Source organism: Artibeus jamaicensis, unplaced genomic scaffold (genome assembly GCF_021234435.1).
Source record: "Artibeus jamaicensis isolate MK-2021 breed Jamaican fruit bat unplaced genomic scaffold, CSHL_Jam_final scaffold_1964, whole genome shotgun sequence".
NCBI lineage: Eukaryota > Metazoa > Chordata > Mammalia > Chiroptera > Phyllostomidae > Artibeus > Artibeus jamaicensis.
Window position 1 is genome coordinate 57,808,485 of NW_026522030.1, and position 20,961 is coordinate 57,829,445.

The window sequence follows — 20,961 nt, forward strand, 5'->3', positions numbered from 1 at the left end:
ATATATCTGTGTTTATACTTTTCTTGGCGTCTTTGATTAGAAAAACATCTGAAAGTCTCTGTGTACGGGGCAATAGTGAAAAAATATGGTGGAGAAATAGTGATGAAAATGCATGTAGAAAGTGCATTAAGGAAAGCAAAAACAGAAGTAGAAAGGAAAGGAACAATCAGAAATTGAAAAGTCCTGTCTTCCCCATATAAGACACTGGCACAAAGTTGGACCTCACAGAGCCTGGAGACCAAGGTTCAGAGAGTCACCCAGCTCAGCCAGGCCAGCAGCATCTGCAAGGTTCCCAATGGCCCTGACCTTTTCCTTCTTGGTGGCCCTGGTGGCACTCAGCTGCAACTCCATCTGCTCTCTGGGCTGTGACCTGCCTCAGACCCACAGCCTGGTTAACGGGAGGGCCTTGGATTTCCTGGGACAAATGAGAAGGACCGCCTCTTTCCTGTGCCTGAAGGACAGAAACAACTTTGAGTCCCCCCTGGAGGCGTTCAGTGGCAACCAGTTCCAGAAGGCTCAAGCCACTTCTGTCATCCATGAGCTGATCATGCAGACCTTCCACCTCTTCACCACAGAGGGCGCCTTTGCTGCTTGGGACAAGAACCTCCTAGACCAACTCTGCAATGAACTTGATCAGCAGCTGAGTGACCTGGAAGCCTGTCTGATGCAGGAGGTGGGGATGGAAGAGGCTCCCCTGATGAGTGAGGACTCCATCCTGGCTGTGAGGAAATACTTCCAGAGAATCACTCTCTACCTGCAGGAGAAGCAGCACAGCCCTTGTGCCTGGGAGATTGTCAGAGCAGAAATCAGCAGATCTTTGTCCTTATCTGCAAACTTGGTGGAAGAGGAGGAGATTGCACAGTAAGGAGGGACACCTGGCTCAGCATGGACATGATTCTTCTTCACTAACAATATCACACTTCCTCCTGTTCTGTCAGGCTGGACTTCCTTTGGCTTCTGCTCTGATCATCACATGAATGAAATCGATTTGTTAAAAGTTTTCAGGAGTAGTAAGTCAAATCGTGTTCAGCCTTACTGGCACCAATGGCTTACAGAGGACGGTGCTGATGTTTAATTATGCATGTATTTTAATTTATTTATTCATTTATTAATTTAAAATTCAATTATTTATGTATTTGGAAAGTTTAACTTTTACGGTTCATGTAACATTTGGCATGTGCACCTTCATATTGTATTATTAAAATATATTCTTTATTTTAGTCAATTTAAAATTATCTGTGTCTATTAAATTTTTACAGTAGAAAACTTTTTGTATTGATTCATCCCGAAGAGAAACAGCAAGCCAGGCTGTGCAACCTGAGTAAAAAATAGATGGCACAATTCATTTACCCATCACATTGTGTTCAAATTGTAAGTGCTTACTGACTTTCTCTAAGCCAGGTTGTGTGGTGCCCTCAGGATATAGAGGTGATTGTAACAAATACAGTTACTGTTCTCATGTACTTTAGATTTTTGTGGGGAAAGAGCTCTAAACACAATAATTAAAATTATTATCACTTATGATAGATGGTATACTGGGAGGAAGAAAAAACAAGTGACTTCTCTCACCAGCAGCTGGAGTGGAGAATGCCAGGGCATACAGTTGGAAGGAGCAGGTCTGCTCCACAGTTGGCTGGTAGACATCTAAGTGCAAATGTCCATTGTCAGCTGGGTGTGTGAGTTTGCAATCTACAGGGAATGCCATGGGGGCATTCCAGATACATGCCCGTATCACACAAGTTTCCCTCCTCTCCAGGTAGAAATCCCCAAAGCATGCTTGACATTCATTCTCTTTACCTCTCCACCCAACCACACAACTGCTTTTGTTCAGTTGTGGTTTCAGCATCATTGCCTCGGTATCAAGTTTTCCATAGAGAGCAGAATGTCACAAGTAGAAAGCAAAAGTTCAATAGCATTTCTAGGTTTTGCAGAAACATCTGCAAGAGAGGCTTTCCTTAATGTCTGTGGACTATGATGTAATAGACCCTGTAGCTAAAAGGAAACAGAAAGCAAGATGCAGTGTGTGGGTGGGCAAATGAAACTCCTCTCAGGAAAGACCGCCCCCTGGTCTCCAAGTGCAGCAAGGGCAGCCACCAAGAGGAGGGCAGGCTTCTACTGTGGACAGAAATCCTACCACTTTCTGGGGATGTCCCTTCATGCTACAAAAGGCTACGTTTTAGCAACAATAGATTGTAATGTTGTCACTAGCCTGTTTCTATACTCGTTGTGTTACAGAGACAGAGTCTCCAGCTGTGGGCCCGGCATGGACTCTTTGGGATTGGCCAGTGAAGGGGAGAGAGAGATATGTGCTTTCTGGCTACCCCTACTCTGCAGACCAAAGCCTCCCTATGATTTACCCCTTTTACATACTAAAGGACTCTGGAGGACAGATTGAGCTGCCAGTCCAGGAATGGGACCCCAGGTAATCAGGGAAATCTCACTAACATTAATTAAACAACTCTAAAAAGTACACTTTTAGTTTCACAGATGTATTATATCAGACATCAGGTATTATTAAATATAACAATATTTTTATTGCCACATTGAATAACGATCTTGGCATCTCTTTCACTCAGTAGAAAAATTTTGTCTAGGTGCCAGAAGAATTTTTCATATAAGCTAAAGAATATGAATGAATAGTATCATTGTTACCTGAGACCTGGTGACACTTTATTTTTTTCACATGTATCAATTTTGAGAAAATTTAAAGGAAATTTTACAATAAGTGCAATATTTTCATGGTGGTGTTTCACCAGGATGTGTGTGTGAATTGCTAAGACAGCAAAAAGAGCCTGGAACTGTGGAGGCTTCTTGCATCTCTTCCTACGCAACACTCTCCTCATCTGGATTTGTTGGTCTTCAACTTGGGGTTGCCTAGGCCCTTAGTAAATTGCAATAGATTTTTGTGATTTGCTGTCTTGTCCTATCATCAGCTGTAGGGAAGTATATAAAAATTAGGAAATGGACAATTCTTGGAAACAATTGGTTTCTTAGACTGAATTAGTCAGCATTTTCCAAAAACAGGCTAGTAGTTCAAAATCCTAGCAAGAGTTGTGTTTCAAGTCCAAAGGCAGTCTGTTGGCAGAATTTCTTATTATCCTGGAGGTCAGCCTTTTTCTCCTAAAGTCTTAGCTAATAGGATGAGGCCCACCCATGTAACCAAGGGTAGTCTGTTCTACTCAAAGTCTAATAACTTGAGTTCAATGCCTATAATGTTTCTGTTACCTTCACAGAAACATCTAGAATTACGTTTGTTCAAATATCTGTGTGCTGGGGACTAGCTATGCTGACATATAAAATGAACAATCGTACGACTGACTCCTCCGTCACTGCTCTTCTGACACTTTTCAAGTATTATTTCTCTTCCGTTCTTTGATGGAGGCTTATGTATTTTATATATTTTACTTAATATTCCTCATTTGGTTGGTCTGTGGGTGAGAAAAGCCTTAGGCAGGTTGCATTCAGCCGCTGTGCTCACCTAGGAAGTCTGTGGCCAAGTCCTGTTTTCTATGAAGTATTTAAAAATTCATATATATTTGAAAATAACCAACATTTCTTCTGTAGGTTAGCTGTTTCTTGTGAACCTCTAGTGTTCCTCTGAGCCTTCTCTCTCTTTTTAAAATTCTAATCTTACTGCCAATTTGCCATTCCTCCAAGATTGCATTATGGCCTATGGTATGAAATTAATTTTACATGGATTTCCACTTAGATTGCTAACTAACCATCTAGAACTGTTTAATAAAAACTCCCTTTCACCATATTAATATCAGATTCATTCTTTATCTTAAATCTGATCAATACATATAATACAGTTTCAGAGATTGTGAGCTTCAGTAATGTGTTGCCTAATGTCTCTTTTTATCACACTGTATTCGGTATCATCACTATAGTCTCCATTCACTTTCTAGATGAGATAGATATGGCGATAATTTTTATGTTCTTTATTATTATTTGCATTCTTCCTGATTAAACTGATATTTCATCTATAATGTAGTCAGCATCAATTTCATGGAGATCACAGGCTTTCGGGGGCTACACAGATAAGCACACTGCATTGAGTATAACAACCTGGGACAATTACTTCATAAGGTTGAAAGTGAACCAGGGTTAAGGAATTGAATTCCCACATATCCAGGGTAAAGAACGTGAAAAACTAATTAAACAAAACAAAAACAATAGCATGTATCAATAAAAAGAAGATAAGGGAATTTAATTTCAGGATCCAAATATATTTGAAAACTTAATAGAATTCAAAAATATGAAACATTTCAATGGACTGTTTTACAAGCCCACCTAGTGGCCCTGCTGTGGTATACCCACATGGACCTGCATGAATGGGTCTAGGAGGAAGGGAAATGTCCCAGGAACTCATTCAGTAAAACTCTCCGCCTTTGCTGTAAAGGAAACTGTAAACAAAACTTAGTCCTTGGTTCTAAAGAGCTCATTTGCCACACATGGCCTGGTGAGTACCTCACAACATACACAAACCCACAGGACTGAGGGAGCCTGGCTCTCTATGTAAAGATGGCAAAAATGCCACCAGATTCAAGGCCAAACTTTGTTTCTAATATAGAGAAGAGCAATATTTATGTAATTAAAAATGTAGGTGAGTATGTTCATATGTGTGAGTATAGTCAAACCTCTTGAACAACTCAGTTCTCATCCAAGTTATTCACAGAAAAAAATGTCTCAATTGTTGAGCAGAACTTGCATTTTTGGCCCACCAACCCTCTCTATTTACACACCTACATACACTTCTAACTTTAGGAGAACATCATTTGTCATTTGACTGATGGGTATCCATTTGGACTAACACATCTGAAGTTAATAGGAAGATTAAAATTGCAAACTTAATAGCACAGATTAATGCCATCATCCCAGACTACATGAAGAACTTACAAATGAAAACAAAAAAAGGAAGTAGAAGTGTAAAGAAATGTTTAGATAATGAAAATTGTGTTCCCTATTAAATGACCATGCTTAGACAGAGAGTCCATCAAAGAACATTGGGTAAGGTTGTTCACCAGACGCCCAGCTCTGCCAGGCCAGCAGCCCCCTCCTTTGCCCATGGCTCTCCTGCTCTCTACTCACGGTGCTGGTGGTGGCCAGCTATGGCCCTGGTAGAGGTCTGGGTTGCAATCTACCTTTGAACCATGTCCCACTTAGCAGCGAGAACTTGGAGCTTCTGGGCCAAATGAGGAGAATCTCCCTCTTCTTCTGTCTGAGGGACAGAAATGACCTCAGATTCCCTTGGGCAACAGTAAATGGCAGCCAGGTCCAGGAGGCCCAGGCCATCTCTGTCCTCCAGGGGATGCTCCAGCACATCTCCGACCTCTTGCTTGCAGAGCACACTTCCTCTGCCTGGAACACCACCCTCCTGAACCAGCTGCACATGGGGCTCTATCAGCAGCTGCAGGACCGGGATCCCTGTTTGGTTCAGGAGATGGGAGAGCGAGGCACTGCCCCTCCAATTTAGGGCCATATACTGGCCATAAGGAAGTACTTTGAGGGCATTTGTCTCTACCTGAAAGAGAAGAAATACAGTGACTGTGCCTGGAAAGTTGTTTCAGTGCAAATCATGAGATTCTTGACTTCAATAACAACCATGCAAGAAAGGTTAAGAAATAAGAATGGACCCCTGGGGTCACCTTGATACAATGCACATATGATTTAGGTCATGTCGAAAAGCTGTAATTTCAACTTTAGTCCCAGAATTCATTGGGTTTAATTCAGTAAATCATCTGTCCATACTGTTGGGCAAGAGTACGTTAAACGATTCAGTTCCTGGTTAATCTGTGTCTCAGAGGTGACTGCCCTTCTGCTTGCTCCTTGTTTATCTATTTATTTATTGTTTATTTAATCTATTCCTTCTTGCACCTATCACATTTATAATATTTAAAAATCATATGTAATTACATATTCATCTTTACACTTTATTGAAATTTATAAGCATGTTTATCTTTCGATGTCATTGTTTGCATTTTGTTTTATTCATTTAATTCTTAACAAAGAAAAGCTTGATTTGGTTTACTGTAAAATCAAAATCCTTATTGTGTAAATGATATTGAAGAATGAATAGTAAAATTTTTGTATTCGTTCATTGTATTCAGATTATATGCATAAATTGAGTAAATGAAATTGTGTAACTGCAGTCAAGGAATTACTGTAACTGCAGTCAAGGTTAAAGCAATATGTGTTCCTGTTGTGTTGAAATTTTGTCTTACAGGAAAGGAGACATAAAAATAGTAGTAATGCTTATTTTATTTCTATTATATTAAGCACTGTGAAGAGAAGAAAAGGAAAATGATGTATTCACACCAGAAGTTTTAGGTATAAATTAGGGTGGGAAGAAAAAAAATAACATTAGGTGTTGTTTCCAAAGTGTCTGAGAGACACACAAGTGCAGAAGGTTTACTGGCATTTGTTGGGAATGCGGGTCTAGAATTTACAAAAGTACCATGGGGAGGGATTAAGTTGGGATCCCTTACCACGTCTGGTAATAAGAGCATTGGAATGGATATGGTCACTTATGGGGTGGACAATGAGGAGAGCTAAACCTCATTCTGAAGACCCTCAACATTTAAAGGTTAGGCAGAGGAGAGTCTGCAAAGGGCAGTGAGGTGGAGTAGTTTTTAAATTCCTAATCTTTGACATAAACCTTTTCTATAAATTTTACCCGTATTCTTTTCATGTACACTTGTATTTAATTTCTCCTGTGGATGAAGAGCTGGACATGTCCTTGTATGTTTCTCCAAGGCCTTAGGACACAGAACCAGGCCTTCTCCCAGTCACATTCCTCTTTTGATTTTACAGATATTCAGATCCTGTTGTTAATCGATTTTTACATTAAATTCAGAATTCTACCAGCAGTTTTTAAATCTATGATATGAAATGATAATCTAAATTACTTCCTGTTAGAGTGACAATTTTCCTAGATTGTTATTTGAAATGTTAATTTGTTTCCTTATTGGAACACATACATCTTTACCCTAAATCTAACTGATTCTAATAACACAACTATTTTTAGATTATTTGCTTTATTAACATGATTACTGAACTGTACTCATTGCTATACTTCTTTTACTATGGGTAATTTAAAACTCTTTTATTTTTAAAATTTATTTAAGTGTTCAAATACAGTTTTCTGTCTTTTACTCCCATCCCAGCCCACCCCTCCCCCCAGTGCTCCCACCTCCCTCCCATTTCCACACCCCTAGATTGTTGTCCACGTGTCCTTTATACTAGTTCCTATAAATCCTTCCCCTTTTCCCCTAAAATTCCCTCCCCTCTCCTCTCTGGTCCCTGTCAGCCTGTTCTCTATTTCAGTGTCTTTGGTTATATTTTGCTTGCTTGTTTGTTTTGTTGTTTAGCTTCTTGTTAAAGGTGAGATCATAAAGTTGAGGTAGCTAAGGTCAATTCATTTCTATTTTTAATATTATTGTTTGCATTATTTCTTGTTTAATGTTAGAGTTGTTCTAAGGTCAAGAGCATTAGCTTTGTGAAAGTCATAAATATTTGTGGGACCCCAAAAGGCTATTTATAACAAAGAATGAGATATCCAATAAAACTGAATGAAAGAAGCTGATCAGAGGTTCTTTCTCCCCCAAAACCAAAGGCAAAGCACAATTATTAAGTAACACAGAAGAAAAATTAACATTAGCCACAAAAAAAGAAGATGGAGTAAGAGAGTTTAGTGATTGCATAAATTTAAATTTAAAAAATGTTGACAGGATTCCATAATATGAAACTTGAGGAGTCATCCATACCTCGGAATATAGGACTTGGGATTGATCTACCCACTGGGCAGTTTCTATACTTATACCTGCTACACATTACATACAACTTTACTTTATGTTCACTTTGTTATAAACTTGTATTTTCCAAAGTATTGGAGAACTGAGACTTGGGGCTGGCAAAGCAGGGCTGAGGATGAGTGAGCATTTCCGTTCTTAGCTATTGCCATCATGCACAGGTCCTGCCCAGACTCTGGACTTTGGCCAAGACACGTATGTGGTCACCTGGCGGGATAGAACAAGGGGAGGCAGGGTCGTGTTGCAGTGTCATTGACAGGCAGCTGAGTTTTGCTGGCTGCAGGAGCGAGGTTGTGAACACCTGGACTCTCCCCACCCGCCAAGCCCTCCTCTGCAGAGGTCAAGGCGCCCCTGATATCCAGCCAGGCACAGAAACAGTAAATAAGGGCAGCTGCAGCACCAGCACTGCCCACACATCTACACTGCACAAGCTGAAAAGGAATCCAGGAGCTCATTTTAAGTGAGCTCCTTAGGTGTTTAGGTGCTTTTAAATTCTGATTCCACTATGCCCACCGCACCAGTCATATGATGCTCTTTACTCAATAAAAAAAGCATCAAAAATTAGGAAAGGTTGTAAGAGCCAGCAGCAGCTCAAGAATTTGAAATGTAAGAAACTAGGCAAGTTCTGGTATGTCAGACTCTTAGCTGCGGATAAAAATGGAAGATGTCAAGTTTATTTCATTTAAGTTACAAATGTGTTGCTTTGCCCAATTAAAGGTCCCGTGGAAGCCCTTGGGAGGGCTGTTTACTCATGGTTCTCTACCCCCAGCTACATTTTAAGGCAAGTTACAGGATGGCTGATTGTTGGAGGAGGTAATCAGAGCTTCGGATTGGAAATTCAACAAAGGCTGAAAATCAACACTTCATATAACACAACATGTATGTACCACCCACATTCGATTCTTAGAAAACATGGCTAGTCAAACTTGGAAGGAAACGTCCTCAGGATAATAAGATTGGTTTGTAACCAGTATAAGGAAAGTGAGGTCTAAATTAATTGTATTATAAGTTAAATGTATCATAAATTGTCATAAGGCAGTAGTGCCTGTCATTGCTGGGACAAATCAGAATTGGGGAGGAAGAACTTATTATCTGTTTATTTAAGACCGTTCTGGAGAGAGGGTGATCAGATTCTCAGCAACCTCCGGTTCTTATGGGCAATAGTAGTCCTGGAATTGATGAAGGACGTGGAGTCAGAGGGTCTGAGTTCCAAATAAGGTCATGACCTTGGGAAAGTTGTTTAATCTCTCGGCATCTTTGTTTTCATCTCTATAAAATGAGGAAAGTGAAAGAACCTGCATCAGTCTGTTCTATTAACAGCTACAAAGATACGATAAGGTTGAGATCTGAAGACCACAGAAGAATAGAACAACGTATTTTAACACATTAATTTTTTAGAAAATCTGTCTAGCAAACACAAATCATAAAATTTAAATTACATGAGGTTAAAAAACTTTATATCATATAAGAATGCTAACATTTTTCAAGAAATTTTAAGAATTCAATAAAAATCTGAGCAAAATAATATAAAGAGACAATTTACAGAAGCAGAAATAACTGAGTAGAAAATATGCAGGTGCCAGATAATCTGCCTTCCTTGTGACCATGGATTTCATGAATAATCAGCCTCCCTCACAACCATGGATTCTGCTGAAAATGAAATATCAAATGACAAGGCTGATAAACAAAAACAGATTACTTGGTGATAGTTGGAGTAAGAGTACACACTTCCACAGACTTGGCAGTAGTGCAAAAATTTCAAACATTATTGGTAATTAGTAACGTTTATCAAGAAATTTAAGTCATTAGATCCAGTGAATATAGAAGTAGGAGTCTCTCTTACAGAAATACTAAATAATAATCAGATCTTTTCATTGTGTAACATTATCTACAAGAAAGTTAACTGTAGTCAACTCAATGTTCCAGTACAGGTAAATAGTTAAGTAAACTATAACTGCTTTAGATTATATTGTTCAGCTATATTAAACTAAATGATGAAGATCCATACTCAGCAGCATCCAAGGGTGTTCACATAATTATGAGTGCTTCCTTGAGTGAAAAAGCAAGTTAAAGAAAAAGAATGATCACATTGGTGAAAACTGATATGTAATTATATCTAAATATTAGGGTTTGTGGAAATAAAAAGGTAGAAATGGGATAATTTGACTTTCCTTTGTTTTTCTGGAACTTAGATATCTCTCTTTTTGTATTTAAAAATGGCTATATGTTTACTTAAAAAATTTTTTTCATAGCAAAGATTTGTTTATTCGTGGCAGTTAGTAGAAGTCAGTAAATATGGATCCACAAAGAAGAACTGAGCTTCGTGGTCGATTTATCAGCTTACTGGTCAATAGAGAGCTGAATGAAACTGAAACAATTGACTGCTGGAGGATAAACTGAAGTCACTGCTGTTTCTTGGGAAGTGAAGCCATAGCCAACTGACATGTGGCTTTTGCTGTTCCACCAACATTGAGAGTCACAGTAGCTCTGTATAGGACGGCACAACTGCCACACACTTTAGTTGCTTTAGAACTCCATCATCCTCCTGAAATAGCTTTTGTTTCTCTGGAACTTTATTTGCAAACTGCCTGCACGAAGCAGTACTTCTGGTCCTCTCAGCAATTTGACAAAGAACCCGCAGGAGCATATTGGCTTAGTACTGGCCACTGACCATGGCAACTAAGTACCGGGAACGAATGTTGCTGCACCAGAACTAGAACTACCAACTCAAAAGTTAGCTCTACATTTAAAACTGATTTTTCAATATTGTTTCCAACATTTCTATTAGATTGACACAAGGGATGTTCATCTTAGCTCAGTATTCCACGCATTTCAACTGGAGAAAGAGCAGTGTCTTTGTATCACCAGGAGGAAACTTGCTGGAGTGTTTTGCTGGACTGTTTGAAAACTAGAGGTAGAGCAGAAAGCACTGATCACTTAACCCTCTCGATGGCAGTCAGAATTTTCTACCAATACAGAAATAAGAAAATGCTAATAATGTCTCTCATTTAATAAATAAACAATTTAAGATAATTTTATGTAAAAGTAATGTTTCAATCTTGGAAGTTTATTTCTTCTATAACATGAGTTTTGTTAGTGGTATGAATGAATAAAAAGCATATCTTTATTTTCTTCTTGACTCCTCTATGTCTTGGAACTATGTTTCCGCTGCTCATGGCAATGATTTGTTTCCTTATAGAGCCCTAGTTTGCACCAAACAGGACTCCTCTGATTCAATATCCTGTTCCCAATTTACCATTTACTGTTTCATCAGCTAAGAAATCCTTCCTGGGTCTCTGCTGCAGTCAGGAAGGACACTCCTGTATGCAAATAACATGGCATGTGTGCTGGGACATGCTGTATGGAGGAAGGTACTGACGAGGTCTTCTGGTAGAGATGGAGAAAAGATCTACTAAACCTACATCACAAGGTGGGACACACAGATAGTGTATGTATCCATAAAACCATTCCAACAATCAAGATAATGAACATGCCCATCACCCCAAATTCCTTCCCGCCCCTTTGTAGTCCCTTTTTCTGTCCCTCTCCCCCCTTACTTCCCCACCCCCAGGCAATACTTTCTGTCCCCGTAGATGATTGCATTTCCTAGAATTTTATGTGGATGGGAAATACAGTATGTACTTTTTTCTTCTTCCATTCAGCTTCAAAGTGTTAAGATTCATCCATATTTTATCATACTTCAATAGTTGATTCTTTTATTGCTGAATAAATTCCACTTTATGGATCTATGATAATTTTCATTTCACTTGTTGATAGACAGTTCCCCGCCCCAGGGTTTCGTAATACAAATAAAGCTACTCTAAACATTTGTGTATATATTTATGAGAATATCTGTTCTCAATTCTCTTAGGTAAATATCCAAGGGTGGAACAGCTCAATCATATTGAAGCTGCCAAACCATTTTCCAAAGAATCTGTATCATTTGACATCTTCCCCATCAATGAAGACTTTCAGTTATCCAACATTTTCTCCAGCACTAGTTTACAGAGAATCTTCTTAATTTTAGCCATTCCCGTAGAGAGAAATGGCATTTAATTGTGCTTTAAGGGTGCATTTCCCAAGTGACTAATGATGTTGAGCGTCTTTTTATGTCTTTACTTGATATTCGCCATGCAAATCTATCAAGTTTGTCCAAAAATATTTTACATAAAAATTTAAAGAATTTAAAGAACTTCCACCAAGCCCCAGTTTTTTCTGTGTTGTGATATGAATTCAGGCCATGATCTAGATAAGAGGCACATCTTAATGTTTCTCCAACAAAAACTAAGGATTTCCCATCTGTCAACACAGACTAGTCATCTGCACAGAAATAGTGTATATAAAGCACTTAGAATATTAAAACTTTGAGGCTTTATTTGTCTGAATATGTTGCATGTTTCATTTTTTTCTGCCTTTGAAAAACATTACTTTCATGGGCACCATTGTTGAACTCTATTGTTGGTTATGAATGCTTAAAATCAAGTGGAAATGTTGCAGTTTTGAAAGCTTTTGAATGACATAATGGGGTAAACAATGCAAACCTGAAATATAACAGGATCAAAGTAATTCTGATTATTTAACAATAAATATACAACATGTTTTCTATGCTATTTAATTTATTTTGGCATCTTTGCATAAAGATTCTACCTTAAAGCTTTTTTCCTGGAATGTATCAAACTGAGATTTCAGTTGGAACCAGTAGAAGGTGAAGTAACATTAGTTACTAGAAGGTGATTGCTCTGTGCGTGAATAGTAAGCAAATAAAATAACCTGGTACTCATGTCTTCAGGTATTTCATTACGTTATGTTCATCCTTAACAAACACAGCTAAGTTTTTTGTTTGTTTGTTGTACTAGCACTCAGCAATTCAAATACACTTCTTAGCAAAGAGACAGCAGAGGACAAAGCTAAGTTACTAAAGTCAGGATGTAAAAAATACCAAACATTCCCTTAAAAAACAGTTGTACACAGCGGTGAAAGGTCTGCTGCAATCAGGGTAGATGATAAATGACAAGTACTGGTATTAGGCTGACATCACAATTTTGAAGCTTACCTATTAAACTTTGTTTTGCACTATTTACTTATGCTAGATTTCCATACATATATTTACCACTTAAATAAAATGACACTTGAAAGATTTTTGTGGAAATTGCTTCTGAACTGGTTACCACAATGGATAATGCAATCAATAACATGGATTTTTGATCCAACTACTGAAAACAATTCAAAACAATCTATTCATCAGGATTTAACATGAGAAAAGGAAACTGTCATTGCAAATATTTTGATGTGATATTTGTAAAAAACCAATATACATTATAACTCTTAAGACTCCAAATAAAGAAGAAATAAATACATATATGTAAATAATACCAAACATTTCTTTTTAAACAAGTGAAATTAAAATTTAAATAAAAGGCAACAATACCTATTTTCCCCTCTAGTTTTTAATATTGTGGTGGGACAATAGCAAATTAATAAGCTATAAAACAAACAAGAGGAACTGGAGTTGTTATAATATATAGATAATATGGTTCCTTAAAAAGTAAGCCTCCCTTTGTGTCCTCTTATCAACACCACCCCCACCATAAATCTGATTACTCTTGTAGTCAAGATTTACTCTCTCACTTTCGGTTTGTTCCTAGACAGTTTATGAACTTTTCATAAGTGCAAACACCCTTCAGGTCGATTTTGAATCCAGCTTTTTTACTTAATGTTATGCCTGAGAAATCATCTATATTATTTTGTGTATCAATAGTTCATTATTTCCATTGCTATGTACTATTACAGTTTGAATATATGTGTCAATTCTAGTATTAATATACTTTCATTTTGTTTCTGTGGCATGTGTGGGGGCTACTGTATTAAGTCTTCTGTGATTAAACCTGGACATTTCCTTTGTGGACCTAAGCAATAGTGTCTGTCGGATAGATACTCAGCAGTGAACTGACTTTGTCACAGGGTATTGTTTATGTGCTTATCTTTATAAGTACTGCCAAATAGTTTTCAAGGTTTAAAAGAAAGCATTATGCTAAGCAAAATAATCCAGGTGGTGAAAGACAAATACCATATGATTGCACCTTTAACAGGAACCTAAACAATAGAACAAACAAGCAAGCAAATATAACCAAAGACACTGAAATTGAGAACAGTCTGACAGTGTCCAGAGGGAAGAGGGGAGGGAGTTTCAGGGGAATTTCAAGGGAAAAAGGGAAGGGTTTACAAGAACAAGTATAAAGGACACATGGACAAAAACTAGGGAGGGTGGAAATGGGAGGGAGACAGGGAGGGCTGGGTGGGTGGGCTGGGATGGGAGTAAAAGACAGAAAACTATCCTTGAACAACAATTAAAATAAGAAAATTTAAAAAATTTTATAGTGCCATTATCAACAATTATGTGTCAGTCATTTTGATTTTTTAATTTAATTTTTTCAATTTTAGCCATTCTGGTATGTGTTTCGTGGTATAACATTTTGGTTTTAATTTGCATTCCACAAGCAGTAATGATGTTGAACACTTTTTCAAGGTTTATTGATCATTTGGATATCCTCTTTTGTGAAGTGCCTGTTCAAATTGAACCTTTTCTCATTGATAGTACAATACATATTTTTAAAAGATAAGCAGGAACACTACAGTTTCTTTCAAGGAGTAATAATAGATCAGAAGCAGTTACTAAAAAAAAAAAAAAAAAAAAAGAGCCCTGGCTGGTGTAGCTCAGTGGATTGAGTGCAGGCCCGAGAACCAAAGGATCACAGTTCGATTCCCAGTCAGGGCACATGCCTGGGTTGCAGGCCAGTTCCCAGCAGGTGACACACGAAAGGCAACCATACATTGATATTTCTCTCCCTCCCTTCCCCTCTAAAGATAAATAAATAAAATCTTTAAATTGTTTTTAATTAAAAAAAGAAAGTCTGCTATACTGAATAATATAGCAGCTAAGAATTTGATGCTTAATTCTCTCAAATTAACTCTATTTTGTTTGGATTGATAACCCCCTTATTCATCTGATATGAATTTCTACTTGAAATAATTAAATTTCTCCCCTGAGACCTATACCTTAAGTAATATAAGGCTTATACTGCGATTTAACTTGGACTAAATTCACTAAAAACAATGTACACCTAGCTCTCTTACAAAGGAAAAGTTATATGATTTCTGGGTCAAGAGAACCCTGACCTTTGTGTTTGTCAAATCTGCCTTCGGTGACATGTATACATGTTGCCTTCAGTGACAAAACTTGGTTGAACAAGTTTCCACACTTCTAAGAGCTGGATTCTTCTTGCATTGCAGGTAAACCCACAGGACTGTTTTTGCATTATGGCCACTTCTCTGCATGCATGTAACGTGACTTTGGCCACTAGACACTCACTACATGTTGACTACCTACAATATTTTCAGGAGGTAAGTCAAAGAAATGAGAAAATTGTCAGCATTTTACTAACAGCTGGTAGAAAAACTAATCCAGTGGCCACTCATTTTGGACAATAACAAGGCAAGTGGTCTTTTGAAGAGAACAATGGGAAGAGTGTTGCACTTTGCGCAATTGAAGCATTTACACTATTTGCATGTATTGCTTTTATAAATTTTGTAATATATTAAGTTTTTAATAAACTGAACCAGAAATAGATCCCACTGGAAACATTCAAGTAGGTGCCAGTGGTTTCTGTTATTACTTGGCAGAGAAAAGCTTGACTAATCATCAGGCCCATGAAGACCAAAGGCCCATGAGAAAAGGGCTTTTTCCTGTGACTAGAAGAGTCTGAAGAGAGGCTCCCCCCTGCACTTCTGCCCTGGGTATCATGTCCTTATTATATGGTGCCCTTATCATACAAGGAAAGAATGAGCCTTTCATCAGAGAAAGACACAATTTTTTACTCAATGAAGTAAGTTATTCAAATGGCCCATCCAGGATAAGTAGAGAAACTAAGAAACAAAAATAGGAACTTAACTCCTTAGCAGCACAAATAGTCAACAAGACTTCCTCAACTCCACACAGAGTCTCCTCACATGTGTCACAGACCATAACAATATGGTACTGATATAGCCCTTCTTTGTTTTAACGCTGCATTTTAAATTTCTTCATTCAATATTCAGACTGTCTGTTATGTATTGAAGAAAGCGCTAGTTAAAGAGTTAAGAAGCCATTAGTAGGTTACACTCTAGTTGGAAGAAAGGGACATACAATGGATTTTGTGAGAGAATAAGAGTTGTGTTCTGGAGGGGCAAATAGATTCATACAAATTTGGCTACAAGGGCTTTCTCTAAAGGGAAACTTTTTAAGTGAGTCATGAATAGCAAGAATGATAATAACACATATTAGGAAGAGAATATGTACTTGGCCAAGAAAATAGCATGTGAGCTGGGTTTTCAATAGCTCTAAATGGAAGGTCTATATGCTGTGCCACTGGACATCAGGTGCCAAGAAAGCAGATGCTGAGATAAAAATACCATGTGTGGAGTTGACTAGGGAGTGCTATGGGATTAACACCCTTGTGGGAAGAGAAGGCTGGAGGGTTGAGCAGAGGGGATTACGGAGCTACAGTGCAGTGGCCTTGGCCAGTTACAGGCTGGGGGCGGTGCTCTGAAGCTGGGATGACCTTTCAGAGATGAAGTGAGAAGTCTTAGCCTTTATACCTTCACGCCCACCAGTCATTGTACCCCAGAATGGGGGAGAAAACTTGGGCTAAATGACCAATTTCGACAATTTCAAGAATGACTCTGAAATCTCTATTAATCAAACATTTATACTTCTCAATAGAGGACACAACTGAATCAATTTGCCACCTTTCACCCTGGAACTCTCTGTCTTCCAGAGGTTTGGTTTCTTTGTGTTCACAACATATTATTTGTCCGACTAGTTATTGCTACAGTTGTAGTATAATTTCACTTATCAGGGGCATGAGAATCAGCAATCCTTACAGAAAAAAACCTTGGTTTAGACTATTTTCCTTAAAAGGCAGTTATTGTTATGGGGAGCACCTGAGATAATGATAGTTTCTACACACAGCTTCGTTAAGAGAGAAGTCCATTGAATTTAGCTGCTGTGAAAAGTTAGTGATAGAAAAAAAAACTATCCTACATTTACAGGATGGAATACTACACAGCAGAAAGAAAGAAGGAGCTCCTACCCTTTGCAACAGCATGGGTGGAACTGGAGAGCATTATGCTGAGTGAACTAAGCCAGGTGGTGAAAGACAAATACCATATGATCTCATCTATTATAAGTGGAACCTAATCAACAAAACAACAAGCAAGTAAAATATAACCAGAGACATTGAAATTAAGAACAATCTGACAGTAACTGGGTGGGAGGTAGGAGGGAATAATGGGGGGTAAAGATGAAAGGGTTTTTAGGAACAGCTGTAAGGACATATGGACAAAACCAAGGTGGGGTGGATTCAGGGGAGAGAGATGGGGATGGCTGGGTTGGGGGAAGTGGTAGGAGGAAAATGCAGACAACTGTACTTAAACAACAATACAATTTAAAAAAATTTTTAAAGTAGGAAAAAAAGGAATGAAAAAAAAGAAACTATCCTTACCAATTCCCTCCAATCTAGGATGCGTGCTTCCCTCCATTTATTGTGAGAAAATATGAGATGAGTAAACTCAAGGACACCACGTCTTCATCTGCTTAAAGTACGCTAAGGCTATCAATAAATAGGGGTGTGGTTTGTGATGTGTAGTCACAGGACCAGCACCATCACCATCACCTAGAAATCATTCAAAATGCAAATACTCAGGCCCTGCCACAGACCTGCTGGGTCAGAAAAACTGGGGCTGAAGCCATCCAATCTGGCTTAAAAAAATAGATTTTATCTATTTATTTTTAGAGAGAGGGGAAGGGAAGGGAGAAACATCAATGTGAGAGAGAAACATTGATCAGTTGCCCTTGTACGTGCTCCCAAGCAGGGACCAAAACCACAACCCAGGTATGTACCCCAGCCAACTAGAGATATTCACTTTGCAGAACGCTGTCCAACCAAGTGAGCCATACCAGTCAGGCCATCATTTAATCTGCTCTAACAAGCCTTTCAGATGATTCTGATGCATGGGACTTAATTCACTGCAGGTGATAAGTACCCTAAGTCAAATTTCTATAAGCAGCCATCCTTTTTATTCTTTTTTTTAAATTTCAAAAATAACAAATTTTTTCTGGTTCTAAATAATTTCATATACATGGGGAAAATAATATAAAAAGTGTAAGAGACTTAAAATTCTATTGCACATATAGTACTACTGTAAACATTTTGGTGCATTTCCTTTCAGATATGCTTCATGCATGTTTTACTTATAGAAAATACAATGCATATTTCTTTTGTAACCCATTCATTGATTTAATAATCTATTTAGCCAAGTACATGTAGACATAACAAGAATAACTCCGATGATGTAGCCTATGATTACAAATGAACTTACCTTTACTCTGAACCCACCCATGGATAACTACTAGTAGGAAGTCTAGACTTTTAAAGTATTTCCCTTCCTTAAGATCTATAAGTTTGGAACTCTGGTTTTAAAAATTTTAAAGGGCACATATTTAAAAGCAAGTGATTTTTATTTTGTACCAAGCAGCTATAACATTTATACAAGCAGGATGTCAACTTAATAAAGCTAAATGTTTGGGGACACAATAGCATGTAAAGTATTGGTTTTAGCTTCTACTTGTATTATCTGCTTTAAGTTTCCAGTTAGCAGCTCCTCCATCTTGTTCTCCTAAATTATTAGGAAAGAAATGTCTAGGTAGAGAAAAAGTCCTTTCTTTAATGCAAGACTGCAAGGAGTGTGTGAACTTGAATAAGGAAAGAGAGTAGCAAATGATTAACATTAGTGTTACCATTACTTTGCAGCAATACCGTATGACGTGGTCCAGATCTGTGGTGTCCAGCACACGGTGCTGGCTTTCAAGTCAGGCAGACTTGGGAAGGAATCTTTGCTCTGGCATTTACTAGCTTTGTGGCTTGTGGTGTTACTTTGAGCAAATTACTTAACCTTTAAAGCCTTCTTCTCCTCACCTGAGGAAAAAAAGATAATAATGCAACTACCTTATAAAGTTAATTTGAGAATTGAATAACATGTTAAGTGACATATTTAATTTGGAAATTTTCCTGGTTTAAAAAAAACAACAAAATTTCTGCAGACATGAGAAGCAAATGACCTGTGTTTACAGTTGAGTTTTGGTAAATATTTCTTTTCTTTCCACTTCCCTACGTCCATGTGAACTTGAAGGTGAATAGGTCAACTTTCAGGTTGAATGCGAACTTGACAAAGACTTCCTTCCGAGTGCCCAGCCCCTGCTTCCTTGCTCCCTTTGCTATTGTAGGTGACCCCACCTCACTCTCAGGGTCCTATTTGGTTCCTCCACATCTTTTTTAGGCCAAGTCCGGAAGCATCTGCCAGGAGCTAATACACTTACACTAATTAAGCTAAAATAGAATATGTTTTGTTCTTCAGCAAGCTTTACATTCAGTGATAACTTTTATCTCAAATTATACAGTGAGTCTGAAGCAGAACATGACAAAGCTGTAGAACTAGACGCAGATTTTGGGAGCATGGCTCTGCTTCCCACAGCAGACACAGGTCACTTTGACTGTGGGAAAGTGACCAAGGCTCAGTGAGTTTCAGTTTCCCTGGTCCCCCACTTGTTACTTAATTGTTTCTGGGAGCTCCTGGCTGGGAGAGCTGCACTCCTTCCTCACCAGCCTATCCCAGGAGCAGGCACCTTGTCCCTTGGCCCAGGTGCTGTTGGCTCTGCCCAGCCCTCCTCCTTCTGCCCGCCCCAACCAGGAGCAGGCTGGCTCATTCCCATTGCTCCTAACCTGCCCCTGACACCTCCTTTCACCAGGAAGTATCCATCCAGATTTCTGGTAGCTCTGACTTGCTAGATATATTTCAATTTATTATTCTGGTTGGCAAAATTCACATACTTAAAAATTTAAGTATGGAAACATGTTGTAAAACCTCTCCCACTCTGTCTTCCTCCCTTAATCTCTCTTCCTTCCCTCCCCCAATATAAGTAATCATTGTAATTTATTTCTTATATATCCTTTATTTATTCACACCTAAATACGGTCAAATATAAATCTCGTATTGTAATTTCAAATATAGAATTTTATACACACTTCTGAAACTTGCTTACTTTTTTACTCTTTGACTTTATTTTTTGACTTTTTTTATGGAAAGAGCAACCCTCATGCTTTACTCCACCCGAATAGTGTTCCTTTGTTTGACTGCACATTACCAGTCTCTAATCAGAAGAATTTAGGTGGTTTCCTGTCTTTTGATATTACAAATAATGTTGCAATGAAGAGTAGTGTATTTATGTAAGTCATTTCACACATGTGCAAGTATTTTTTCTAGGATACATTTCCAAACCTAGAATGGATGGATCACAGGCTGTATGCATCTGTAATTTTGACAGAGACACCAAAATTCCTCCACAGTGATCATATCAATTTCCAGTGCCCTTGAAAATTTTAAGAGAATCCCTGCCCAAAGTCTCTGCAAGAATTTTTTAAATCAAACTTTGGGCTTTTACATACCTAACAGGTTTTAAATGTCATGTTCTTCCCTTACAATTTGTACTTTCATTATTATAACGAGGTTGAACTGGTTTTTATGTTTTTCCTCTGCAAACTGTTTGTTCATATATTTTAGTTATATTTCTATTTTTGTCACCTATACCAAATATTCAGTGTGTGATGATATTTTCAAATCATGCAATGCAAATTATTCCTAGTATTTCCCATTGTTTCTATCAATTTCTGGCAAGTAAAAAAATCATTGGAATGATGTCCTGTTGTCTAGAAAAGTATGATTACAGTGGAAACATATTTTATTATATTTATCCAACTAACTTATATGAAAATATACCCATTTGAAGAACCCATTATAAAATATTAATAAATAGATTTCAACTCATAAAAATTTAAGAGGAATAGAAAATATAAATTTTCTAAAATAAAAACATTTCTAAAATAAAAAACATTTGTCAATGTCCATAACCTTAAGGTACAGATATATGTATACAGACAAAACAAAACTATGCTACCATGTCATGACAAAAAGAATTAATAATGTCTGGAGAAGTCCTTCGATACCCCCACCTACCTCATGCTTTTAAAGCCAGCAGTTGCCTCTTGCTTCACATGGT

At 37.9% G+C, this 20,961-nt stretch overlaps 1 protein-coding gene and 1 pseudogene across 1 annotated transcript; both read left to right on the forward strand.

The window, feature by feature from the left end:
• Positions 1 to 295: 295 nt before the first annotated feature.
• On the forward strand, positions 296 to 865 carry LOC119058844 (interferon alpha-4-like). The gene has a single exon (XM_037158313.2). It carries the CDS (start codon positions 296 to 298, stop codon positions 863 to 865), a length of 570 nt encoding a protein of 189 aa, XP_037014208.2.
• A 3,659-nt stretch (positions 866 to 4,524) lies between these two features.
• LOC119058842 (interferon omega-1-like) lies at positions 4,525 to 5,653 on the forward strand (annotated as a pseudogene).
• The last annotated feature ends 15,308 nt before the right edge of the window (positions 5,654 to 20,961 follow it).